Source organism: Myotis daubentonii, chromosome 2, assembly GCF_963259705.1.
Source record: "Myotis daubentonii chromosome 2, mMyoDau2.1, whole genome shotgun sequence".
NCBI lineage: Eukaryota > Metazoa > Chordata > Mammalia > Chiroptera > Vespertilionidae > Myotis > Myotis daubentonii.
In genome coordinates this window covers 322,253-343,523 of record NC_081841.1, presented here as the reverse complement: position 1 = coordinate 343,523, position 21,271 = coordinate 322,253, and the positions used below count along the sequence as shown (strand labels likewise).

The window sequence follows — 21,271 nt, the reverse complement described above, 5'->3', positions numbered from 1 at the left end:
TTTCAGTCAGCTGTCCGTCTTTGAAGGCATGTGGCTCCATCTGTGTGGTGGCCAGTGACTGTGTCTAGGGCACTTACTGTTTTAAAGCAAATTAAAAAATCTTCTGGTAATCAGCTTCTGTGAAATAGTGAGTGACTCCTTTTCACCCAGCTGAGCGTGTCTTCCTGGAGTCGGTGTTGCCTGTCTCACATCCAGCAGACACCTGCTTCAGTGCCTCCCTCCGCAGACAGAGCAGACGAGAGCCTTGACCTGCGGCACAGCTGCAGAGCAGGCTTTCTCTTATCCCGGGCCGCGCCCAGCATCCCCGAGGCCTGTTTCAGAACATTTCATTCCGGTAAATACATCTCTAAAATAGAAGGACGTTTTGAATATAGCTTCAGGAGGGACAAGACTCTGCTGAGCAGACCCCACGATCACACCCACAGCTGCTCACCATGACTGCTTGGTGTCATCACGTACGAGGCAGGGAACAGACCCATATTCTGTGTCTGCCTGGAGCTCTGAGAGGAGCAGCCCCGGCAGAGCAGGTGGCGGGAGGAGACCCTGTGGTGTGTGGAGTCTTCAGTGGACTGTCCCCTCCATGGGGTTGAAAATGGGAGATTTTCAGGGGACCTCAGGGGACTGTCTCACCTCAGGTACTTTTTGGAAACTGGCAGAGGATGAGTGAAGACTCGGGGGTGCAGCAGTGAGTCTCTGTCCCAGGAGGAGCGGTGCTGCTGGTGGGGCTGGCGCTGGCATGTAGGGCAGGCCTGGGTTCACAGACGTCCTGCCCGCCTTCCAGCCCAGCGCCTGCACACGTGTGTTCACCTTCCAGACACTGTCTGAAGTTTCCTGCTGCTTATAACACTTCTGTCTTCTTCCCTTACCAATAGTATGGACTGCACTCTTAAAAAATATTTTTTCTACTGACAAAGGTAACACATTTATATGAAATTCAAATAAGACAGAAATACAGAAAACAGTCTTATGTAACACTCCAGAGGTAACCACTGTTGATTTATAATTTAACATTTTTTCACATTATGTGCCCAGCACCCAAACTCAGATCATCTTCCATCACCTTTACACCCCTACCCCTTCCCTCTGATGACCACCATACTGTTGTCTGTGTTTATGAGTTTGCTCTACATCCCACATCATGAGAGAAGTCCTATGGTTCTTAGCTTTTACTGACTGGTTTCGCTTAGCACAATATTCTGAAGGTCCATTCATGTTGTTGCAAATGGTAGTATTTCATCTTTTCTTATGGCTGAGTAATACTCCATCGTATATGTGCCACAGCCTCTTTATCCAGCCCTCTCTCGAAGGACACTTCTGTTTCCATGTCTTGGGCACTGTGAATAATGCTGTCATGAGCAAAGGGCTGCACATCTCTTTGTGAAGAAATGTTTTCAAGTTTTTCAGGTAGATACCCAGAAGAGGGATTGCTGGGTCATATGGTAACTCTGTTCTTTTTTATTTCAATTATTTTTTAAATCCTCACCTGAGGATATTTTTTCCATTGCTTTTCAGAGGGGGAGGGAGGGAAGGAGAGAGAGAGGAAAAAAAAACATCAATGTGAGAGAGACACCACCTCCGGCACATGCCTTGACTTGCGGCTGGGGGCGAACCTGCAACCCAGGTATGTGTCCTTGACCGGGAATCAAGCCGACAATCCTTTGATGTGAGGGCCGACACTCTAACCAGTGAGCAACACCAGCCAGGGCGGTAATTCTATTCTTAATTTTTTTAGGAACCTCCATAGTGGCTGCACCAATTTACATTCCACCCAAAAGAGTTCCATTTTCTTCACAACCTCTCCAACACTTGTTATTATTGTCCTGTTGAGAAAAGCCATTCTAACAGGTGTATCTCATTGTAGGTTTCATTTGCATTTCCCTAACAGCTAGTGAAGTTGAGCATCTTTTCATAGATCTGTTGGCTATTTGTATGTCTTCTTGGGAGAAGTGTGTGTTCAAGTCCTCTGCTCATTTTATAATTGGTTTGATCCCCAGTCGGGGTGCATACGGGAGGCAATTGAGCGATATTTCTCACATTGATATCTCTCTCTCTCTCTCTCTCTCTCTCTCTCTCTCTCTCTCGTTCTCTCTCCCAGTATCAATAAAAACATATCCAGGGGTGAGGATTAAAAGAAGTTCTATGCATTTTATTACCTGTGTAGGGTTGTGTTTCCACCATCACCGTCAAGTACCGAACAGTTCCAAAACCACCAGGGTCCTTGGTGTGGCCCCTTTAACTGCTCCCACCTTTCCCCTGCCCGTACCCCGTCACTCATCCCCAACCCCTGGCAACCAGTAATCAGTTTCTATTTCTAAAATTGTGTCATTTCAAAACGTTCAATTAAATCATATAATACATAGCCTTTGGGAATTAGCTTTTTTTCTTTTTCAGCATAATTCCCTGTAGCGTCCTCCAAGTTGTGTGTTTCACTAGTACAGTAGTGTGCTCCTTTTTATTGCAGAGTAGTGTGCTATGGCATATGCACACCCCAGTCTGTTTATCTCGGCTGATTTCTGAATCTCGGTAGTGATGTCCCTCGTATCATTCCCAATAATCTTTCTCTAGGAGCTTAATCGTTTCAAAGAGCCCTCCTCCCACCTCTTCCTCTCCTCTTTGTCCTGTGCCCCCTCTCCCTCTTTCTCCTCTGTTCCTCCTCCTCCTCCCCTTCCTCCAGCTCAGAGTGTGGCTGACCTCCCCCAGCGGGGGCTTCTTCTCTGAGTCCCATTGTTCCCAGTGGAGCCCTGGGTCTGCCCAGCACAGTGACCTGCAGACACACAGCCAAGGGGGACTCTGCCCAGACTGCCTCCTTCACCTGCTCGCTCACCTGCAGCCCCCTCTGAGCAGCCCACCCAGGTGCTGGCTGCTGCGCCCCTCTCCCCCCGGTGGTTTCATGCTTCGTCCTTAGCTGTTCTCATCTTGTTGACGTGGTCACCAGCCAGCGCACATCCCTGCCTCTTCCTTTCTGAAGCCTCGGTCCTGGCTCCCTTCCCCCATCACGGGCCGTGGTGACTGGCCAGCTCGTGTGCTCTGTGCTCTCCAGGTTGGCGTCCTGGCAGCTCTGTCCACGCTGCGCATTCTGTTGAAGAAACTTGATCCCGCGGGTCCCGAGTGGCTGCTGTGCACAGGCTGCTGTGTGGTCTCACGTGGGCATTGGTGTCATGTTCCCATGGAGGCTCACCTGCAAGCAAACCTGTTGTCCTGGGTCCCCCCCCCCCCCGCCCCCCGCCCCGCCCCGCCCCGCCCCGCCTGTAGGGCGGATTTCCTGTGTTCAGGTCTCTGCTGTCCTTGCAGAGGCTTTCTCACAGCTTTTTAGGTCTTCCCGTGTTTCTGCTCGGCATGATGGGAAAGTCACCTTTCTCATGAGTGACCTCCCTCCGGGGCATCTCGTGGGCGGGGCGGCCACCGGCTCACCAGGGTGTTTGGCTTCAGGTGATTGCGTTCCTGAGGAGGAAGGACACGTTCATCAGCCTGGTCCTGAAGCACATTGGCACCTCTGCCCTCATGGACCTGCTGCTTCGCCTGGTCAGCTGCGTGGAGCCTGCTGGGCTCCGGCAGGAAGTCCTGCGGGTGAGTGTGTGGGCCCCGCTCTCTGGCGTGCCTGCAGATGCTCGATGGTGGTCACGGCTGCACAGCAGGCTGGACCGAATGAAGGGGCTCCGCACTGGCGTGCCGGGCACTCCCCGCTTCCCACGCCGCTCGGCGCCTCCCTCTGGGGCCATCGGGCTCTTGTCAGGTTGGACTGGACTCTGCACCTTTTCCATTGTCCTTTCTCAGTCCATTCAGAAGCAAGAGCAGAGCGTTCCTTCTCCCCCCACTCGGCTGCCCCTGCTTTCCTCACCGCCCTGCCCCGCCCCATGGCCTCAGGCAGGAGCTCCAGGCAGCTCTGTGCCCTGCAGACTTGAGGGGACTCCATGCAGGGAAAGGGCAGAGACCACGAGGCCTGTTGCTTGTCCCACGGTGTGTGCCCGGTCTGTCCTGATGGTGCTTACGGCCTCCCAGAAAGGGGGGCGGGGAGCGCTTCTATCCCAGAGAGGCACGAGGTCAGTCCTGGCAGCCTGTCCCTGGTGCTTGGTGGGGTTTGGTTGCCGTGCAGTTTAAAGTAGACTAAATCGGGTGGCAGTGCTCATCAAAGTGGCAGGGCTCAGTCCTAGGCTAATGGTCCGTCCCTCGGTGAGCCTCCCACTAAGACCAGTCACAGCCCATGCCCCCAGTGGACGCAGCATCACATCTGCTCTTCAAGCTGGAGGGAAGGCTGCCCTGCCCTCACTGTCTGGGTGAGGAGGTGTGGGGGGATCTGGGCATGACCCAGGCTGCCTGGCCACCTTGCCCTTGAACCCCCGAGTGTCCAGCACGTCAGCCCTGGCGGGGCTCCTGCAGCCTCATCCTGGTGGTCTTGATCTTGGAAAGGCTCCGGCGCTGTAGGAGCAGAGGCTGAGCCCTGGCCGGGCGCGTCTTCCTGCACACCCAAGGGTCATGGGCTCCATTCCGGGTCGGGTTCCTACCCAGGTTGTGGGTTCGATCCTCCATCGGGGCATGTACAGGAGGCAATCAATCAATGTTTCTCTCTCCCTGTTTCTTCCTTGCTCTCCTAAAAATAAAAATAAAGACATATCCTTGGATGAGGATAAAAAAAAAAAAAAAAAAGCAGCAGCTGCTCTGAGCCAGCACTGACAGAGCTGGTGCTCAGGTGGGCTCCTCAGGCAGAGCTGGCGTGTGCTTGAGTCCACCCCATTAGGACACAGATGGTGCTTCCTACCCTATGACCGTCAGGTCACGGCCTTTTCTCTCTGGGCCTGGGGGCACGTGTTGGGCAAAGAGCCTGTGCCCCGGAACCTGGTGGGTGGTGCTCTGTGCACGGAAGGGCGTTTCCGTGTGGCTAGATGTGAGCCGGGCCATCACAGCCTCCTTTCCCTTCCAGTGGCTCAATGAAGAGAGGATCATCCAGAGACTCGTGGAGTTGATCCACCCCAGGGAGGACGAAGATGTGAGTACACGTGCCCGCCTCAGAGCCCCCCTCGCCAGGAGCCCCTACTGGGCCCTTGGGCAGCGCCCGCTGCTGCGTCCGAGGGGCACGGCTGCCTTTCCTCCCAGGAGGACCATGGCGCACCTCGTCCTCCTGTTGAGCACTGACTCAGAGACTTCTTTACTGACGAGTAATGCACACGCACTGTACAGAGCAGCTCGCACAGAATTGTGTTAGTTTTCTATGCTTGAGTAACAAATTGCCCCAAAACTTACTTGCTTATAACAACAAGTATTTTTTATCAGTTTCTGTGGGTCAGTGATGTGGACACAGCCTAGCAGGTCCTCTGCCCATGGTCACTCAGGGCTCAACTGGGGGAGGCAGGTTTGCTTCCAGGGTCACCAGTGCCTCGGTCACTGGACTGTCCGCAGGACTCAGGTCCTTGAGGGCGACTGGCCAGGCCAGTCTCAGCCCAGGCCCTGGGGCCTCTCTGTAGGGCAGCCCGCAGTGGGGCTCAGCTTCCCTCGGGGATAGCAGGCGGGAGAGGCTCCTGCAGACTCTCTGCGGAGCGCGAGGCTCTGCTGTGCTCCGCTCCCTGCAGGGGAGTGACTGGTTCTGGCCGGAAGGTCCCCTGCCAGGGATAAGCATGGGGGGGGCCAGTGGGAGCGGGCGGGGTGCTTCCTGAGAGGCCCTTTCTCCATGTGACGGGGCCCGCGCTTCCTCAGCAGCTCTGAGAGCCTCAGCTGCTTCCAGACCACTCTGCTCTTGGTCCCTCATCCCCCCCAAGGTGTCTGTGAGCGTGAGCGTGGGGGGCTGACGGGCCTGTCCATGGGCCACAGGCAGGTGCGAGGCCACAGAGCCAACCTGGCTGCTTCCGTTTCTCCCTAAGATGGTGCAAGCCCGTCCTTTAGCCACGTGTCCTGATGCCCCGACAAGGGGCCAGGGCTGCATGTCTAACCGTGTCCACGGCCCCGAGGAAACCCCTGTGGTCCGCAAGTGACCTGGGCAGTTCTACATTTCCACGGGGTCCATTTCCCTCAAGCACCGCGTCCTTTGTCGTCTGTATTTTCACAGGACCCCTTCTGAGTACCAGAAGCTCCTTTTAGTTTAAAATGCAGTATCAGCCGAAACCGGTTTGGCTCAGTGGATAGAGCGTCGGCCTGCGGACTGAGGGGTCCCAGGTTCGATTCTGGTCAAGGGCATGTACCTGGGTTGCGGGCACATCCCCAGTGGGAGAAGTGCAGGAGGCAGCTGATCGATATTTCTCTCTCATCGATGTTTCTAACTATCTCTCTCTCCCTTCCTCTCTGTGAAAAATCAATAAAATATATTTTAAAAAAAAATGCAGTATCAGTGAGGTGGTCACCTACGCAGTGTAGCTCAACATGGGTCCGAGGGGCAGTCGTCCCTGCGAGCCAGTGGAGCATTGAGAGCCCTGGCACTTGGACAGTCCCGTGCGCCCTGACAGTGGGAGCAGAGCAGACCCCTCGGGAATGACCCGGTTTAGAGGCGTCCCCAGCTCCCAGAAGATGAGCAGCGGGCTCTGTCCGCTGGTGGGTGCTGACGTGTCCCGGCCCTGACGGAGCGCCATGTCCCTGTCTTTGCAGAGGCAGTCCAACGCTTCCCAGACGCTCTGTGACATTGTCCGGCTGGGCAGGGAGCAGGGCAGCCAGCTGCCCGAGGCCCTGGAGCCGGACCCCCTCCTTGCAGTGCTGGAGTCGTGAGTGCTGCGGGCTAGTGGGGTGCTGGCGGGTGCCGGTGGGTGGGGTCTCTGAGTTGGGAGCGCGTCTCCAAGCTGGCCCTGTAAACCGCAGACACAGCCACTCCCTCTGGCTCGGACTCTGAGCTGGCTGTGAAATGCTCACCCGGACCCAGAGCTAATTTGAGGGGCCTGTTTCCCACGGGAGGTCTCCAGGCAGGCCCCCCGAGTGCAAGCCAGCAGGAGCGCACCTCCACGGGAGGCAGGGGAGGGAGGCGTGCTCTGTCTGCTCTGCTCCAGGCAGTGACCGTGTGTGACAGGCAGGACTGCGTGGAGCAGCTTCTGAGGAACATGTTTGACGGGGACCAGACGGAGAGCTGCCTCGTCAGCGGGACGCAGGTGCTGCTGACCTTGCTGGAAGCCAGGCGGGCTGGGTGAGTGCCTCGTGGGGAGGGCATCGCCCGGCACTGGGCGCCACTCTTCACGGCAGGCGGCTGAGCATGGGCCATCGCCTGGGAAAGTGCTCTCAAGGCCTCAGGCACCCTCCTCTCTGTAAGTCACCAAACCTCTTGAGACGAGGGGGACGTTGGGCAGGGGAGGGAGATGCCACGGAGGCCTGGGCTGTCCCCATCTCCATCTGCTTCCTCATCCACAGGACAGAGGGCCTGGTGGACGCCTTTTCTCAGGGACTGGAGAGGCTGTGCCCCGTCAGTGGCAGTGTCCTGCACGGCATTGAGCCGAGGCTGAAGGACTTTCACCAGCTCCTGCTCCACCCGCCAAAGGTACCGGACCTCAGACAGCAAAGCGCCCACGGTGTATGCGAACGCGTGGACACACTCGTGCTGCTGTTCCCTGACCCGACTCGAGAACCAGGCCGATGCCGTGGCCTGTGTCAGACCCCCTGCTGCATGTCCATCTGCACTGGGGCCGGGGGGTGGGGGGGGCATTTGCAGCCCCCAGATGACTTGCATTCTGAGAGCCCACACTCACCGTCGGGCTGGCCTCGGAGTCGGGGCACCAGCCAAGGGCCAGGGGTTCCAGAGGAGGCCCGGTGCTCAGCTCAGCAGCTCTAGGGGGTGCTGGGGTCACGCTGAGGAGGCTCGCTCTCTCACCGCCCCCCAGGCTGCCTCCCCCACCAGAAAGTAAGCTTCACAAAGGTAGAGATTCTGGAACATTCTGTTAACAAAAAGGTGGCTACGTGATGCTGCATGTGCGGGATCAGAGAAGACCCGCGTGTAGTCTAAGAGTTTCCAGGTGGCCCTGAGAGTGCTGGTCCTGCCTCAGCACAGATCTCTCACTCCAGGGTGCCCCCCCCCTGTGGCTGGGTGAGCCTCTGGGTGCAGACCCCGCACTCGCTCTGATGCCTCCTTCCCTCTCGCAGGCAGTGCTGCCTCCAGGAAGGCCCCCCCCGCCTCCCCGAGCTGTGCCACAGCGTGGACCCCAGCCGGGCCCTTGAGCACTGGTCACGCTGGGCTGCCAGGGCCAGTGAGTGGTGCTCTGTGTTTACAGAAAGCCGCAATCCTGACCACCATCGGCGTGTTGGAGGAGCCCCTCGGGAACGCCCGTCTGCACGGCGCCCGCCTCATGGCTGCCCTGCTGCACACCAACACGCCCAGCATCAACCAGGAGCTCTGCCGGCTCAACACCATGGGCTTGCTGCTGGTGAGCGGCCACTGCCCCCTCCCTCCCCCACGCGGCGTGGGCAGGCATCTGGACCTCAGCCCTGGGGGTGGGCCTGTCCTCGGGAAGCTCTGGTTGGTCCTGAGACAGGCCCAGGCTGACCACAGCCTGAGTGAAGGTGGGACAGCCCTGCCGGCCTCGGTGCAGCGCGGAGATGGCCCTGCGAGCAGAGGCAGGTGTCTGTCTGTCTGTCTGTCTGAGGTCACGCCCTTCCAGACCTGCCTCTTGGAGGCCTTGGGTTTTCGCCCTTCGGCACAGAGCACCTTAGAGGAGCAGCTGCTCGCTCTCCACAGGGCACCCAGCACTTCCCGTCAGAGCCAGTGGGGGCGCCTCCACTCAGTGCCTAGAAGATGCCTGGGTGTCTGAGGAGGGGGCCCGCCAGGCAGAAGGGGCTGCTGAGGGGAGGGGCGTGGCTCTGAGGGGGCACCACAGGCAGATGCAGGCCCCAGGCTTCTCTGGGGCCTTGCCCTTGGGCCTCTGCTCCCAGAAGGAGCCAGCCTTGGAGCTGGGCCTGGAGAACTGGCCTCTACAGGCTCTTCCAGATTTGGAAACCCCAGTGGGTTGTGAAGGACTTGCCTTTTCCTCCCTCTCTCTCTCTCTCTCTCTCTCTCTCTCTCTCTCTCTCTCACTCTCTCTTTAGCTTTATATCTTTTTTTTATTGATTAAGTTATTACATATGTGTCCTTATCCCCACATTACCCCCCACTCCCCCACTCATGCCCTCACCCCCCTGGTGTCTGTGTCCATTGGTTAGGCCTATATGCTAGCATGTAAGTCCTTTGGTTGATCTCCCCCTCTTCCCCCCACCCTCCCCTACCTTCCCTCTGAGGTTTGACGGTCTGATCGATGCTTCTCTGTCTCTGGATCTGTTTTTGTTCATCAGTTTATGTTGTTGTTTATATTCCACAAATGAGTGAGATCATGTGATATTTATCTTTCTCTGACTGGCTTATTTCACTTAGTCCTTTTCCTCTCTTAAAAATTGTTTTCTCTTTTCCACCCTCTTTTTATTTTTACTGTGGTAAAAAAATACGTAACATAAAATTTACCAGCTTAATAATTTTAAGGGTTCATTTAGTTCAGTAGCATTAAGTACATTCACAGTTTATGTAACGACTCCACTGTCTATTTGCAGAACTTTTTTATCTTCAAACAGAAACACTGACCATTAAGCAGTCAATCCCCGTGCCCTCCAACACCCCCCGTCCCCCACCCTACTTTTTGCGTCTGAGTTTGGCTGCTGTGGGGCCTCATGTACGCGGCATCACACCATGTTTGGGCTTTTGTGTCTTGCTTGTTTCACCGAGCACAGTGTCTTCAAGGTTCATTCATCCCTGTTGCGGCAGGCGTCAGAATGTCCTTCTTTATGGCCGCATCACCTTCCATTGTAGAGGGAGACACTCCGTCCATTCCCCAGTTGGTGGGTGTGTGGGCTGCTTTCCCCTTGGGCTGTTTTATTTATTTTTATTGACTTTAGAGAAAGGAAGGGAGAGGAAGAGAGAGTTAGAAACATCCATCATTGACTGGCTGCCTCCTGCACGACCCCTACTGGGGATCAAGTCCGCAGCCCAGGCATGCGCCTGTGACCAGAATCTAACCCGGGACCCTTCAGTCCCCAGGCCGACGCTCTAGCCACTGAGCCACACCTGCTAGGGCCCCTTTGGCTGTTTGGAATGATGCTGCTGTAAACGTGGATGTGCAGGTTCCTGTTTGAGTCCAGCTTTCCCTTCTGGTGGGCATGTGCCCAGAAGTGGGGTTGATGGGTCACGTAGCCGTTCTGTGGCCAGCGCTCCGAGGAAGCAGCGGTTTTCCAGTGGCTGTGCCGCTTTGCTTCCTGCGAGAGTGTAGGGGGGTTCTCGCGCCCACGTCCTCGCCAAACGTGTTTTCGTTTTTCTGTAAAGATGGCCGTCGTCATGGTTTGAAGTGGTCTGTCTCGTGGTGGCTTTGATCTGCATTCCCCTAATGGTTGGTGATGCCAAGCACCTTTTCGTGTGGCTTGTTCGCCGTTTGTGTATTTCCTTTGAACAGCTGTCCAAGCCCTTTGCCCATTGTTGAGTCAGGTGGGCCTGTGGGTCACGAACAGTGAAAATCCATCCTGCAGATCAGATATTTACGTGACGATTCATAACAGCAGCAACATGACAGCTATGAAGCAGCAACGACAATCATTCTGTGGTTGGGGGTCCCCACCACGCGAGGGGCTGTATGGGAGGGTCGTGGCATCAGGAAGGTGGAGAACCGCTGGCTTATAGTGTCCTTTGACACACACAAGTTTTTAATTTGAATGAAGTTCAGTTTCTCTGTTGGTGTCATATCCAAGAAATCATTGCCAAATCCACCGTCATGCAGCCGACCCCTTTGTTTGTTTCTATAATTTTAGCTCTGTCAGGTCTCCGATCCATTTTGAATTAGTTTGTTAATGTAGTACATGGTGAGGGTTCCACTTCATTCCACTGCCTGTGGGTGTCCCGTTCCCCAGCACCATGTGTGGAAAAGACTGTCCTTTCCCCGTTGACTGGTTGGGCGTCCTGCAGGGAATCAGTGGGCCATGTACGTGAGAGTTTATTTCTTGACTCTCAGCTCTCTTGCCGTGGTCTCCATGTCTGTCCTCACGCCAGGACTACATGCTGCTGATTACTATCGTTTTGTAGTAAGTTTTGAAATGAAGTGTGAGTCCAACTTTTTTGGGGGGGGTCAAGATTTTCCTTTGGGGATCCCTTGTGATTCCCTATGAATCTTAGGATGGGTATTTCTAGTTCTACAAAAAAAAAAGCGCCATTGAGTGGAATCTTGAAGAGACTGTAGTGAGTCTGTTGGTCACTTTGGTGGTGGTGTCAGCTTCACAGAACCAGTCTTCCCGCCTGAGCCTGGGGCCCTCGCAGGGACTCGGGTCGTCTTTGCTCCCCTCGGCCGGCCGGGTGCTGCAGTTTCAGCGTGCACGGCTCTCACCTCCTGGGTTCATTCATTCCTAAGTGTTTTCTGTTTTGTGGATGCTAATGTAAATGGAGTTATTTTCTTAAAACTTTTTTTGGATTGTTAGTGTATAGAAATGCAGCTGGTTTTTGTGTGTTTTGTATTTGGAACTTGTTTATCAGGTCTAACAGTTTCTGTGAAATGTGTAGAGTTTTCTTCATATTAGATCGTGTCATCTGTGAAAAGAGATAATTCAGCTTCTTCCTTTCCAACTTGGACACTTTTCCTCTCTCTCTCTTTCCTCATTGCTCCGCTAGGACTTCGCACGGTGCTGAGCAGAAGTGGCGGAAGCAGGCTGCAGGCCCCGTTCCTGAGCGTAGAGAAGCCTGCAGCCTGTCACCAGTTAGCATGTGTTTGCTGTGGGCTTGTCCTGGGGCCCTTTGTCATGTTGAGCAGGTTTCCTTCTGTTCCTAGTGTATTCGGTATTTTCATTTTTAAGAATTGTTGAGCTTGGTCAATTGTTTTTTCAGTATCAGCTGAGATGATTATATGGTTTTCGTCCTTTGGTCAGTAGACACTGACCATCATGACTGATTGATTTACACATTGAATCGTCCTTGCATCCAGGAAAAAACCCACGCAGTCACGGTGTGTAATCTGTTTAACGTGCTGCTGAGTTTTGCTGGTATTTTGTTGAGGATTTTTGTGCACATCCTGCCCCGCTGCACCCTCCCTCCCTCTGTGTAGGCAGCAGAGTCAGGACGTAGGCTGCTGTGGCCTCTGTTCTGTGTGAGGTGCCAGGGCGTGCAGACAGGTGAACCTCACCCCCTCACCTGTCAGGGTCAGAGATTCAGGGGCAGCTGTGCTTGTGCCCCGCCTGGAAGAGGCCGGGCTTCAGCTGGTAAAGCTCAGGCCGGGCCCCTCGGGGTTCCTGTGGGCGTGTCCGTACGTGCACCTCCTCACGTGACTTCCCTTCTGGGTGTTTGCGAATTTCACACACTTCCACTGACTCATGGGTCAAGACACAATCCTAAAGGAAGAATAGGAATCCTGCATAATAGACTGTGTAGAATGTAGCTAACGGGGATCGTACTAGGAAATACACAGCCTTTTAATAGAAACACACTGAGAGCGAGGCTACAGATGAGTTAAGCTTCTGACTGGAGACAAAAAGAAGGCCGTCAGGCATGTTCAGATGAGAGCAGAGCGCGGGCTCTGCAGAGGTTTCTCACAGGGAGGCTCTCAGGCGCTGCCTCGCGCCTGCCGCCTGCCACGGCCTCTCCCTGCCTGTCCCAGGACCTGTTTTTCAAGTACACCTGGAATAACTTCCTGCACCTCCAAGTGGAACTGTGCGTGGTCGCGATTCTCTCCCACGCCCCCCGGGAGGACAGGGCTGAAGCCAGTGGACCCGAGAGTGGGGACTCGGAGAGCCCGCTGCCTGCTGCCAGCCACCCCGAGAGCACGATGGTGACCCATGTGAGTCCCGCCAGGCGCTGGTGGCGCTGCGTGCTGAGCCCGGCCACATGGCTGAGGCCCCTCCCCCCGCGTTTTCTTTTCTGATCCTCACGTGACCTGGGTGAGCTGCCCTCCTTTTGACCACGAGAGAGGAAATCACAAAGAAAGGGCATAAGAAAACATTCTGGGACTTGGGGTCCTTTGAGTCCACATGCATGAATCCTGGACGAGACGCATCTCTCTCCTTTCCTACTCACCCGGGAGCGCTTCACACGATGCTCACCTCCAGGCCACCTGCTTGCTTGCCTGCTAAGCCCACTCGGTTCACAGAGGGTGGAGGGGAGCACGCAGCCCCTCGGACCTGACCAATCAGCCTGTCCCCCCAGCTATTCCAGAAGTGCTGCCTGGTCCAGAGGATCCTGGAGGCCTGGGAGGCCAATGACCACACACAGTAAGAACCCCCGGGGCTCCATGGGAGGTGTGGTTTCCAGAAGGGGCTCCCGCTGCTGTTGAAACCGCTGCTGGGCTGCCAGGGAGGCCGGGCCTGAGCTGACATGAGCCAGGCAGTCACCTGGCTGGGCTGGGCTCCTTCCCCTCAGGCTCCTCACCGGCCTGGCTGCTCTGGGGCCTCCTTTACCCTTTACTCGCCCACCCTCCCCCCTCGCCCGTCCTGTCCCGAATCCCCCATTTCTCCATCCCAGCATCAGTCACTTCGACCATTGAGCCCTTGAACCCTGAAGAGAGTGTCCAGGCCACTTCCCGCTTCCTCCCTGTCCCACACGGCCTCTGTGTGAGCAGCTGGGCTCTTTCTGAAACACAGATGGTGTCACTTCTGCCTGAAACTCCTGGCCACCCGGGTCCCAGAATGGCCCGCAGGGCCCAGTGTGGAAGCCCTCCCTCTGCCCTGCCCGCTGCTCCTGGGGGTACCTCCCTCCCCGCGTCTATCCCTCACCTCCTGCTCTTACTGAACCCGCATGTCAGTGCAGCCACGGCTGGTGGCTTCACCTGGTCCTGGGAGGCCCTCCCCACACCTGAGCTCGCAGATTGCGTGTGTGTGCACGTGTGCAAGTCTGGGCGCTCCCACCTGTCCCAGCTTCCCCAGGAGCCAGTGCCCTCCCTGTCTCCTGGGCCTGCCTCTGCCTGGCTCCCCAGCTCAGGTGCTCACTCGCTCACCTCGCGTCCTCCTCTGGGTTCATCAGGCTCTTTGGAGAGAGAATGTGGTTGGCAGCAGGCTCTGTCCACTACTGTCAAGGGCTGTGTTGTAGACGTGTGACCGTCAGGGACGCCAGGATAGGACGTGCTCTGCTTTGGGCCGTGGGCGTGGAGAAGTTCATGGCAGCGTGGGAGGCAAAGGTGGACAGAAGCCAGGGCGAGCACTCCCACACCTTGAGCCAGTGAGGGGAGCGACGCCGACCCAGGGCAGCAGCAGGCGCTCGGGCCCCGCATCGTCCTTGTCTCCTTGGAGCCGGCCACGTCTCCTGCTGCCGGACTGGGCATTTCCCTGGGCAGCAGGCCCTGGGCTGTGCTGGAAGGGCCTGGACGCAGGGACAGCTGGTGTCTGCGTGCAGGGGAGGGGCGCAGCCAGACGGGTCGCAGGGCTGCAGGGGTTGAGCAGGCCCTGCTGGTATGTGGGGAGTGCAGGCTTTGAGCCCGTTTTCTGGTCTGCAGGGGGTGGGAGCAGCACCTCCCAACGTAGGCGAGGCCATGAGGAGGGACTCGGGGGCGGTGGGCAAGGCCCAGGCCTGGCAGATGCCTTCACGCTGCCCTTCACTTCCAGGGCAGCAGGCGGCATGAGGCGCGGGAACATGGGCCACCTCACCCGGATCGCCAACGCAGTGGTGCGGAACCTGGAGAGGGGTGCCATGCAGACCCCCGTCAGCGAGGTTATCCAAGGTGAGCCCTGGCCGGGGTCTGGCTGCCGTGCCTCACGGGGTCTTCCCTCGGCTGGGTGTGGGCCCCGGCGCCCGTTGTGTTGGGCAGACGTCTGCTCACGGTCAGGGCACACCACGCAGTCCAGCTGTTCTCTGGGCCAGGCAGCCCCTCCCCGGCCAGGCCTCACCTTTGCCCTCGGCCTGCCCCCTGGGCTGCTTCCTGCATCGAGATGCAGGGCCACTCCCCTTCCATCTCATGTCCTGGCACAGTCTGCAGCTCCAGGCTTCACCAGCTGAGCCGGGGAAGGGCCCATGTGGCCTCACTGGGGAGGAGGGTGCCAGGCAGACTGAACAGGGTTTGCCCAGGATACAAGAGGCAGACAGGTGGGTGGACTGGGCAATGGCCAGGCGGTGGAGTGTGATGGGGGAGGGGGGGCACAGTGCAGGTGCTGTGAGCCCAGAGCGGGCACGGGGTGCACTGGCATTCAGTTGAGTTATGCTGCTGAGGAAGCAGCCTGTAGATGGTCGTCAGCCAGACCGCAGGCGTGGCCTCGCTGGTGTGTCTCCGCGTGGCAGCCTGTGGTCGCAGGGCAGGTGTGAGCCCAGGAAGGGGGTGTTCTCAGTCAGTGGCCTCAGGCTGGGGTCAGGCCTCCTGGTCCATCGGTCTCACGATGAGGGTGGGGGCCCAGGTGGGGAGGCGATGGGCAAGTGGGAAGTTCTTGGCTGTCATCTTCCCTCACCGTTTCCGGGGGCGTGAATCGGAGGCTCCGACTTCGCCAGAAAAACGGGTGGGGCATGCGGGTTGTGCAGAGGCCGGGCCGTCGGCCGCTTTGTTACAGAAGCTGATGCTGGCGTGTCTGTGTCAGGGCCCCTTGGGGTCCCTTGTGCACCAGGTAGACTCGGGCTCTGACACCCGCCGAGTTGGGCCCTGTGCCCGCACAGGCCGCCTGGGACCCTGCAGTGGCTCTCGGGACCAGGCAGCACTTCCCTTGCAGGGCTGCCTGCGGACTGCCGTGGGCGCTGGGAGAGCTTCGTGGAGGAGACGCTGACGGAGACCAACCGTAGGAACGCCGTGGACCTGGTGAGGAGTCTCGTCTGCTTGTGCGTGTGCCTGCGGCCGAGCGTGTGCTGCAGCCTCTGCTCCGTGTCCAGACACAGACCCTCTGGCCACAGGCCTGGGCCATCCACGTGCGGTCCTGAGCCCCCGAGCAGAGCTGCTGTGGCCGCTCGGTCCCCTCCCTGTCGTGTCAGGAGGCCCAGTGTGGTCTCCGAGGCCTGTGCCCAGACCCAGTATGGGCTGCAGGTGGGGAGCAGGCTGGGCACCAGCCCTGGGTGCCAGCTCACTCCTGCCAACTCATGCCCACCCTCTGCTGTTGCAGGTAAGCACCCACCTCCACCCCTCGAGTGAGGATGAGGACATGGAGGGCGTGTTCCCTAACGAGCTGTCCCTTCAGCAGGTGCGTGTGGCCAGGCCCTTCCCCGCAGTCCTGGCGGCATCTCACCAAACTGCCGAGGGAGATGGCAAGGGGAGCGGTGCTCCTTGCGCCTGTGATGAGGGGAACCTCCCCCCAAGCCATTTACATGGATGGGGCCCTTGGGGACACAGCGGGTGAATGATAAGTTCAATAGGCTGTCTGGGTGTGACCCTGAGCGGGAGTCTGAGGCTGTGCCCGTCCCCCAGGCCTTCTCCGAGTACCAGGTCCAGCAGATGACGGCCACTTTCGTGGACCAGTTTGGCTTCAATGACGAGGAGTTTGCAGACCAGGACGACAGCGTCAAGTGAGCCCAGAGTGTGCCCGGCTACCTCCCTCGCACACCCAGCACCGATTTGTGCGGTCCCCCTCCCCACCCGCACCCCAGCCCCTTTCAGAGGGTGGAGGTGGGCTCTGCTAGACCTGCCCCGTTCCTCAGCTGAGCCGGGTGTGAGCCGTGTGGGAGGGGCCGGGCAGAGAGGGTCCCTCGCAGCCTCCAGGCTCCCCCAGGGAGGGCAGGTCGTTGCTCCCCAGTCCCCAGGCTGCCCTCAGAGCCGGGGAGAAAGCAGATGAGCCCAGGGCATGGGCCCCACCCGGGAGACTCACAGCTCTGGACTAGCCGCGGAGCCGGCCTTGTGCTCTCAGCCCCACTGCTCTGGGCTAGACTCCCTCGGCCTCCAGCCAGCCCCTGGCGCGCCCACCACGCTGCGGCCTGTGAGGGGCTCACCCAGATGCCACGCACTGAGCGGCGCTGTTCTTCTTTCAGCGCTCCCTTCGACAGGATCGCAGAGATAAACTTCCACATCGACGCCGACGAGGACAGCGTGAGTCTCCACTCAGTGTTTGTTGGATGTGGACGGACACGGCGGTGGGTGGGCAGCGGGGGCCAGGGGCTGCTCCCTGTGCGGCTGCGGGCCAGGCCTCAGGAGCTGTGTGAACACGTGGCTCCCACAGCCCAGCGCGGCTCTGTTTGAGGCCTGCTGTGGAGACCACATCCAGCCCTTTGACGACGACGAGGACGATGACATCTGGGAGGACAAGGAGGCCCACTGTGCTGCCCGGGGCCTGGGCAGAGCCAGGTGTGTGCCCGCCCGCCCTGCCTCAGCTTCCCCGAGGGACACAGAGGCCCCTGGACGGGTGTGTACCCCCCCCGCCCGGTCGTGACATCCCCCTTAGCTGACTGTGCTCCCCCCCAGGTTTGGGGGCCCTCCCGCCACAGAGAGCTGCCCAGAGAACGGCCTGGCGCGTGGAGACCGGGATGGGGAGGATGCCAATGGAGATGTGGCTCCGGCAGGGGCTCCTCAAGCCGCTGCCCAAAAGGGCGGTCCTCATGTGGAAGGTGGCTCAGAAGGTAGGTGCTTGGGGTGCAGCGTTCAGGGTGGGTAGGGGCACAGGTGACAGAGGACTGGGTGCCCTGGCGGGTGCTCCTAGGGATCTGCCTCCTACTGACCTGTCTTGCACTCTGGAGTGCGTGGTCCTGAGGGCTCCCCACGCCCAGCGACCGGGGCCATGCTGAAGCTCAGTCCTGACGGCCCTCAGCCACACGCCCAGCAGCCCGGTCGGGGCGATGCCACTGCTGTGTCTGGCTGCATCTGGGCTGAGGGCTCAGGGCCACTCACTCGTCTCCTCTGGCAGGGGCCACGTGGACGGTGTTTGATGAACCAGCAAGCCCGACCGCTGCCACCCCAGGAGTGGCGATGGACGTGGGCTCCAGTGTGTGGGCAGCCAGGGCCCCCAGCACCACGGCTCTGGAGGAGAAAGGCTGGGCCAAGTTCCCCGACTTCCAGCCCTTCTGCTGGTGAGGAGGCAGGGCAGGCGGCGGCAATGCCCGTGTCGGGCAGCGTCTCCCTGCACGGCCTCAGCCTTGGCTTTGTTCACAGCTCCGAGTTGGGGCCCAGGTGCAGCTCCCCAGTGGACGTAGGACCCGGCGATGCCCAGGGTGGCCTGAGCCAGGGCCCAGAGAGAACCCGTGAGTCGGAGCAGCTCTGATGGCAGGGTGGGCAGAGTGGCCCAGGCCCAGGAGGGATGGATGGCCTTTGAGCCGCCCTTGGAAGGAGGGGCTGCCCCTGATCTGTCTGTGCCACCGGGACCCCTGGCAGCCTCCTCGTGCCTCGCACGCCCTGGGCCGCCTCGGTGGCAGCTGGGGGGCCTGTCCAGAGGCTGGGAAGCCCCAGGGGGTCGAGGGCCACGCAGGGAGGGGAGCTTCTTCGCTGGCAGACACACCCCTTGTCAGGCAGCGTGCGGACAGGTTCTGTCCCAAGTCTGAGCTGAAGCTTTTGAATGCCTGCCCGAGTTTGGGGGCTCCCCTGCTCTCACCAGTGTCCCCTGGCCCCTGTCTTGCAGTTGGCTCCGCCTCCCCGTGTGCCTGGAATGTGTGTGTCTCCAGGGACACCCCTCTGGTGGCCTCCGGCAGTGATGAGGACGAGCAGGTGGCTGTCACCTCAGAGGCTGTCAGTATGGGTCCCGGCCAGGAGGCCCCCCCACTGCCCATGCCGGTCCCCAGGTGTGCAGGATTGCGGGGAGGGGGGGCGGGGGGGGTGCGATTGTCCACAGCTCTCCGCTTGCCCAGAAGATGGACCCTGTGACCCCCCAGAGGTGGGCTCTGTGGAGAGGGATGCACAGGGGTGAGCAGAGGACCTGAATGTCCCACCCCAGGGACCTGGGAATGGGGCCGCCCCACCATAGGCCCACCTTGGAGAGAATGGCCAGGCCCTGCTGAGCCACTCCCCAGGCTCTGGGGTGGCCCTGGGTGGTGGGAAGGGGGTTCAACTTTTATCCTGTCTGGTATGTGCCAAGTCCCAGCCATGTGCCCACCTAAACCAGGCGCCTTGGGAAGAAATGCCTGTCACGCTCAGACAGTGGGGGGATGTTAGGGCTTTGTAGCTGAACTCTGATGGGGGGTGACCTCTGTGCAAGCTGAGCCCCCACATGTCCCACCCCTACACTCAGGGAGAAAGTCCAGGCTGGGCTGGGGGTTGGTGGAGGGGGAGGGCAGCACAAGGAGCTGTTTTGGAAACTCGGGAAGGAGTGGTGGGCAGCGTGAGGTGCAGTCACAGCAGGTGGTGCTGAGTGAGATGGCACCTTCCCGGCCTTCCCTCGTTCCCCCGACAGGTGGGCAGACTGGCACCTGGCCAGGTCCCACCCACCCCGGTTCCCACCTGAGGTGGAGCTCTGGGCATCCCATTGGTGGGGGTCCCGCTCTGGCTCACAACAGGAAGTGGGGCAGGCCTATGATGAACAGAAAACCATGGCTAGGCAAGGGGGCAAGTCTGGGGCTCCTGAGGGGTTTAGTTCCTTCTTAAAGCAGCATTACAGTTCTTCAACGTCCCCCGACCTCTCCCCTCCTAAACAGCTGTCCTCCGACCAGCGGGTTATGTCCTTCCAAAAGCAAGCCGTCGGTCTGCCTGCCCTGCCCTGGCCGATGTGGGCTTGCGCCTTCCCCGTCGAGTTGTCTGCAGGCTCGTGTGGTCTATTCCACACGCTGCCAACCGCACCTGGCGCAGCCCCACGAGGCCCCACAAGCCCCTCCTGCCTGCTCTGCGGGCTCCCAGGGGTCCGTCCTTTTGAGGGTGGTGTTGACATGACACAGTGGAAGCAAGTGCTGGGCAGGTGTGGGCCCCGCTGGGCAAACCCCCTCCTGGGCTGCAAGAGGGGCCAGGCTGTCCCTAGGCCACCGTCATGCCCTGGCCCTTTCCAGGTGTGGGAGGGGCGAGTTCTGGGCAGTCATGGCCTGTGGGCTGTCAGGGAAGTGCCAGGGCCAAGTGTGGTCCCCAGAAATGAGGGTCCCGGGGAGCAGGGTAGGGGCTGCCTGGAGGGAGGGTGGAGGCCTTGGGGGCAGGCAGGTTGCTCTGGCATGTTGGGAACTTGGGGCAGCCCAGGTCACTGAGCCCAGATCTGCCCACAGGGCTGCCAGCACGCTACCAGGTCCCACCTCCGCACCTGCAGAAGCCACCTCCACACTGGCTGGGGCTGTCCCCCCCGAGGCAGCCTCCACAGCTCTGAGCAAGGCCAGTCCTGCCCCAGCCCCCACAGGGGTGCTGGCTGTGGCAGTGCCCCCAGGGCCCATGGTGGCCGTCACCACCACAGCCACAGCCAGCCCAGCTGTCTCCACAGTGGCCGTTCTGGGGACCGTGACAAAGGACAGGTGAGCAGGCTGGGCCAGGGGGAGGGGACTGGACAGGGACCCTTGGACCCTTAGGTTCCAAGACCCACTCCTCTTCCTGCAGGAAGACAGCTGCCCCGCCAGCAGGAGCCGCCTCCAATGGCCCCGTGTGATGCTGCCATCCAGCCAGGGCGCGCCCTTAATCGATACCTACCTGGTGATGCAATTTGTCTTTTTTAATTTAATTTAATTTTAAAATAAATGCTGCATTGGTAAAGCTGGCAGTTGGACCCAGTCGGACGGCCCAGCTCGCGTCGCTCCTGCCTGACCCCATGCACAGCAATAAGGCTTCAGAGTGCGCTCTGCCTGCCAGAGCCAGGCCACAACCCTGGTGCCACAAGGACTGAGGCGCGATGGGCGCGGACGCCACAGGCTGCCAGCCTGTTTTTACCGATTTTTAAACAAACGCAGAGAGAGCCGTGTTTGCACTTTGTATCTGGCTGCAGTGAAGGGTCTCCCTGACTCGGGACAGATGCATGTCCAGAGCTGGGCTGGCCACACAGTTCTTAGCTGCCCAGGGGCCCTGGGAGCTAGCCTCTAAGCCAGGATGCAACATTTGACTGCCTTAAAAATATCGAGATCCTCACAGCCCGGCAGGGGTATCCCAGCCCTGGCACTCCGGTGCATTTGGGCACCTGGCAAGAGCTGGCCATGGGCATGCAGGAGGGGGCAGGGGCAGAGACTGGCCCCGGCAGTGCTGGGTGGGTGGAGTCTGCACCCGCTGGGGCAGTGCCATCGTCCTGGAAGGCCTGCAGAGTGTGTGATGCTGAGTCCATTTTTAATGTTCTGATGATCTCTGACAGGGCACCCAAACCCCAACTCCCAATAAAGTTGTGTTATTCTTACTGACAACCGCGTCTTGTGAAGCTGCACACCCTGGAGCCCATCCTGGCCAGTGGGGAGGGAGGGGTGTCTGCTGCCCCAGGCCCACCCCGTCACAGCTGCAGGTCTCAACACCTGAGCAACAAAGAGCAATACACATCGAGCGTTTCCTCTGCCCGGAGCTCACGACTCCAACACCTCAAACACGAGGGCCACTCCGTCCTCCCTGGCCAG

General features: G+C 59.1%; 1 protein-coding gene across 4 annotated transcripts in view; it reads left to right on the top strand.

Annotated features, from left to right (window-relative positions):
* The window catches only part of PPP6R2 (protein phosphatase 6 regulatory subunit 2), a 59,169-nt gene extending 38,102 nt beyond the window's left edge, over positions 1 to 21,067 (top strand). For 3 of the 4 annotated variants that reach the window (XM_059681299.1, XM_059681300.1, XM_059681303.1), the window contains 20 exons: positions 3,430 to 3,567; positions 4,919 to 4,984; positions 6,571 to 6,683; positions 6,983 to 7,096; positions 7,318 to 7,444; positions 8,172 to 8,324; positions 12,552 to 12,731; positions 13,097 to 13,161; positions 14,488 to 14,603; positions 15,577 to 15,662; positions 15,961 to 16,038; positions 16,263 to 16,360; positions 16,820 to 16,877; positions 17,008 to 17,132; positions 17,250 to 17,404; positions 17,689 to 17,851; positions 17,934 to 18,022; positions 18,397 to 18,556; positions 19,958 to 20,197; positions 20,280 to 21,067. In XM_059681299.1, the coding sequence (XP_059537282.1) occupies positions 3,430 to 3,567; positions 4,919 to 4,984; positions 6,571 to 6,683; positions 6,983 to 7,096; positions 7,318 to 7,444; positions 8,172 to 8,324; positions 12,552 to 12,731; positions 13,097 to 13,161; positions 14,488 to 14,603; positions 15,577 to 15,662; positions 15,961 to 16,038; positions 16,263 to 16,360; positions 16,820 to 16,877; positions 17,008 to 17,132; positions 17,250 to 17,404; positions 17,689 to 17,851; positions 17,934 to 18,022; positions 18,397 to 18,556; positions 19,958 to 20,197; positions 20,280 to 20,328 (2,373 nt within the window). In that variant the 3' untranslated portion in view covers positions 20,329 to 21,067. Of the gene's footprint in view, positions 1 to 3,429; positions 3,568 to 4,918; positions 4,985 to 6,570; positions 6,684 to 6,982; positions 7,097 to 7,317; positions 7,445 to 8,171; positions 8,325 to 12,551; positions 12,732 to 13,096; positions 13,162 to 14,487; positions 14,604 to 15,576; positions 15,663 to 15,960; positions 16,039 to 16,262; positions 16,361 to 16,819; positions 16,878 to 17,007; positions 17,133 to 17,249; positions 17,405 to 17,688; positions 17,852 to 17,933; positions 18,023 to 18,396; positions 18,557 to 19,405; positions 19,917 to 19,957; positions 20,198 to 20,279 lie in introns of those variants that run through there. The other variant, XM_059681302.1, reaches the window with a different exon arrangement.
* The last annotated feature ends 204 nt before the right edge of the window (positions 21,068 to 21,271 follow it).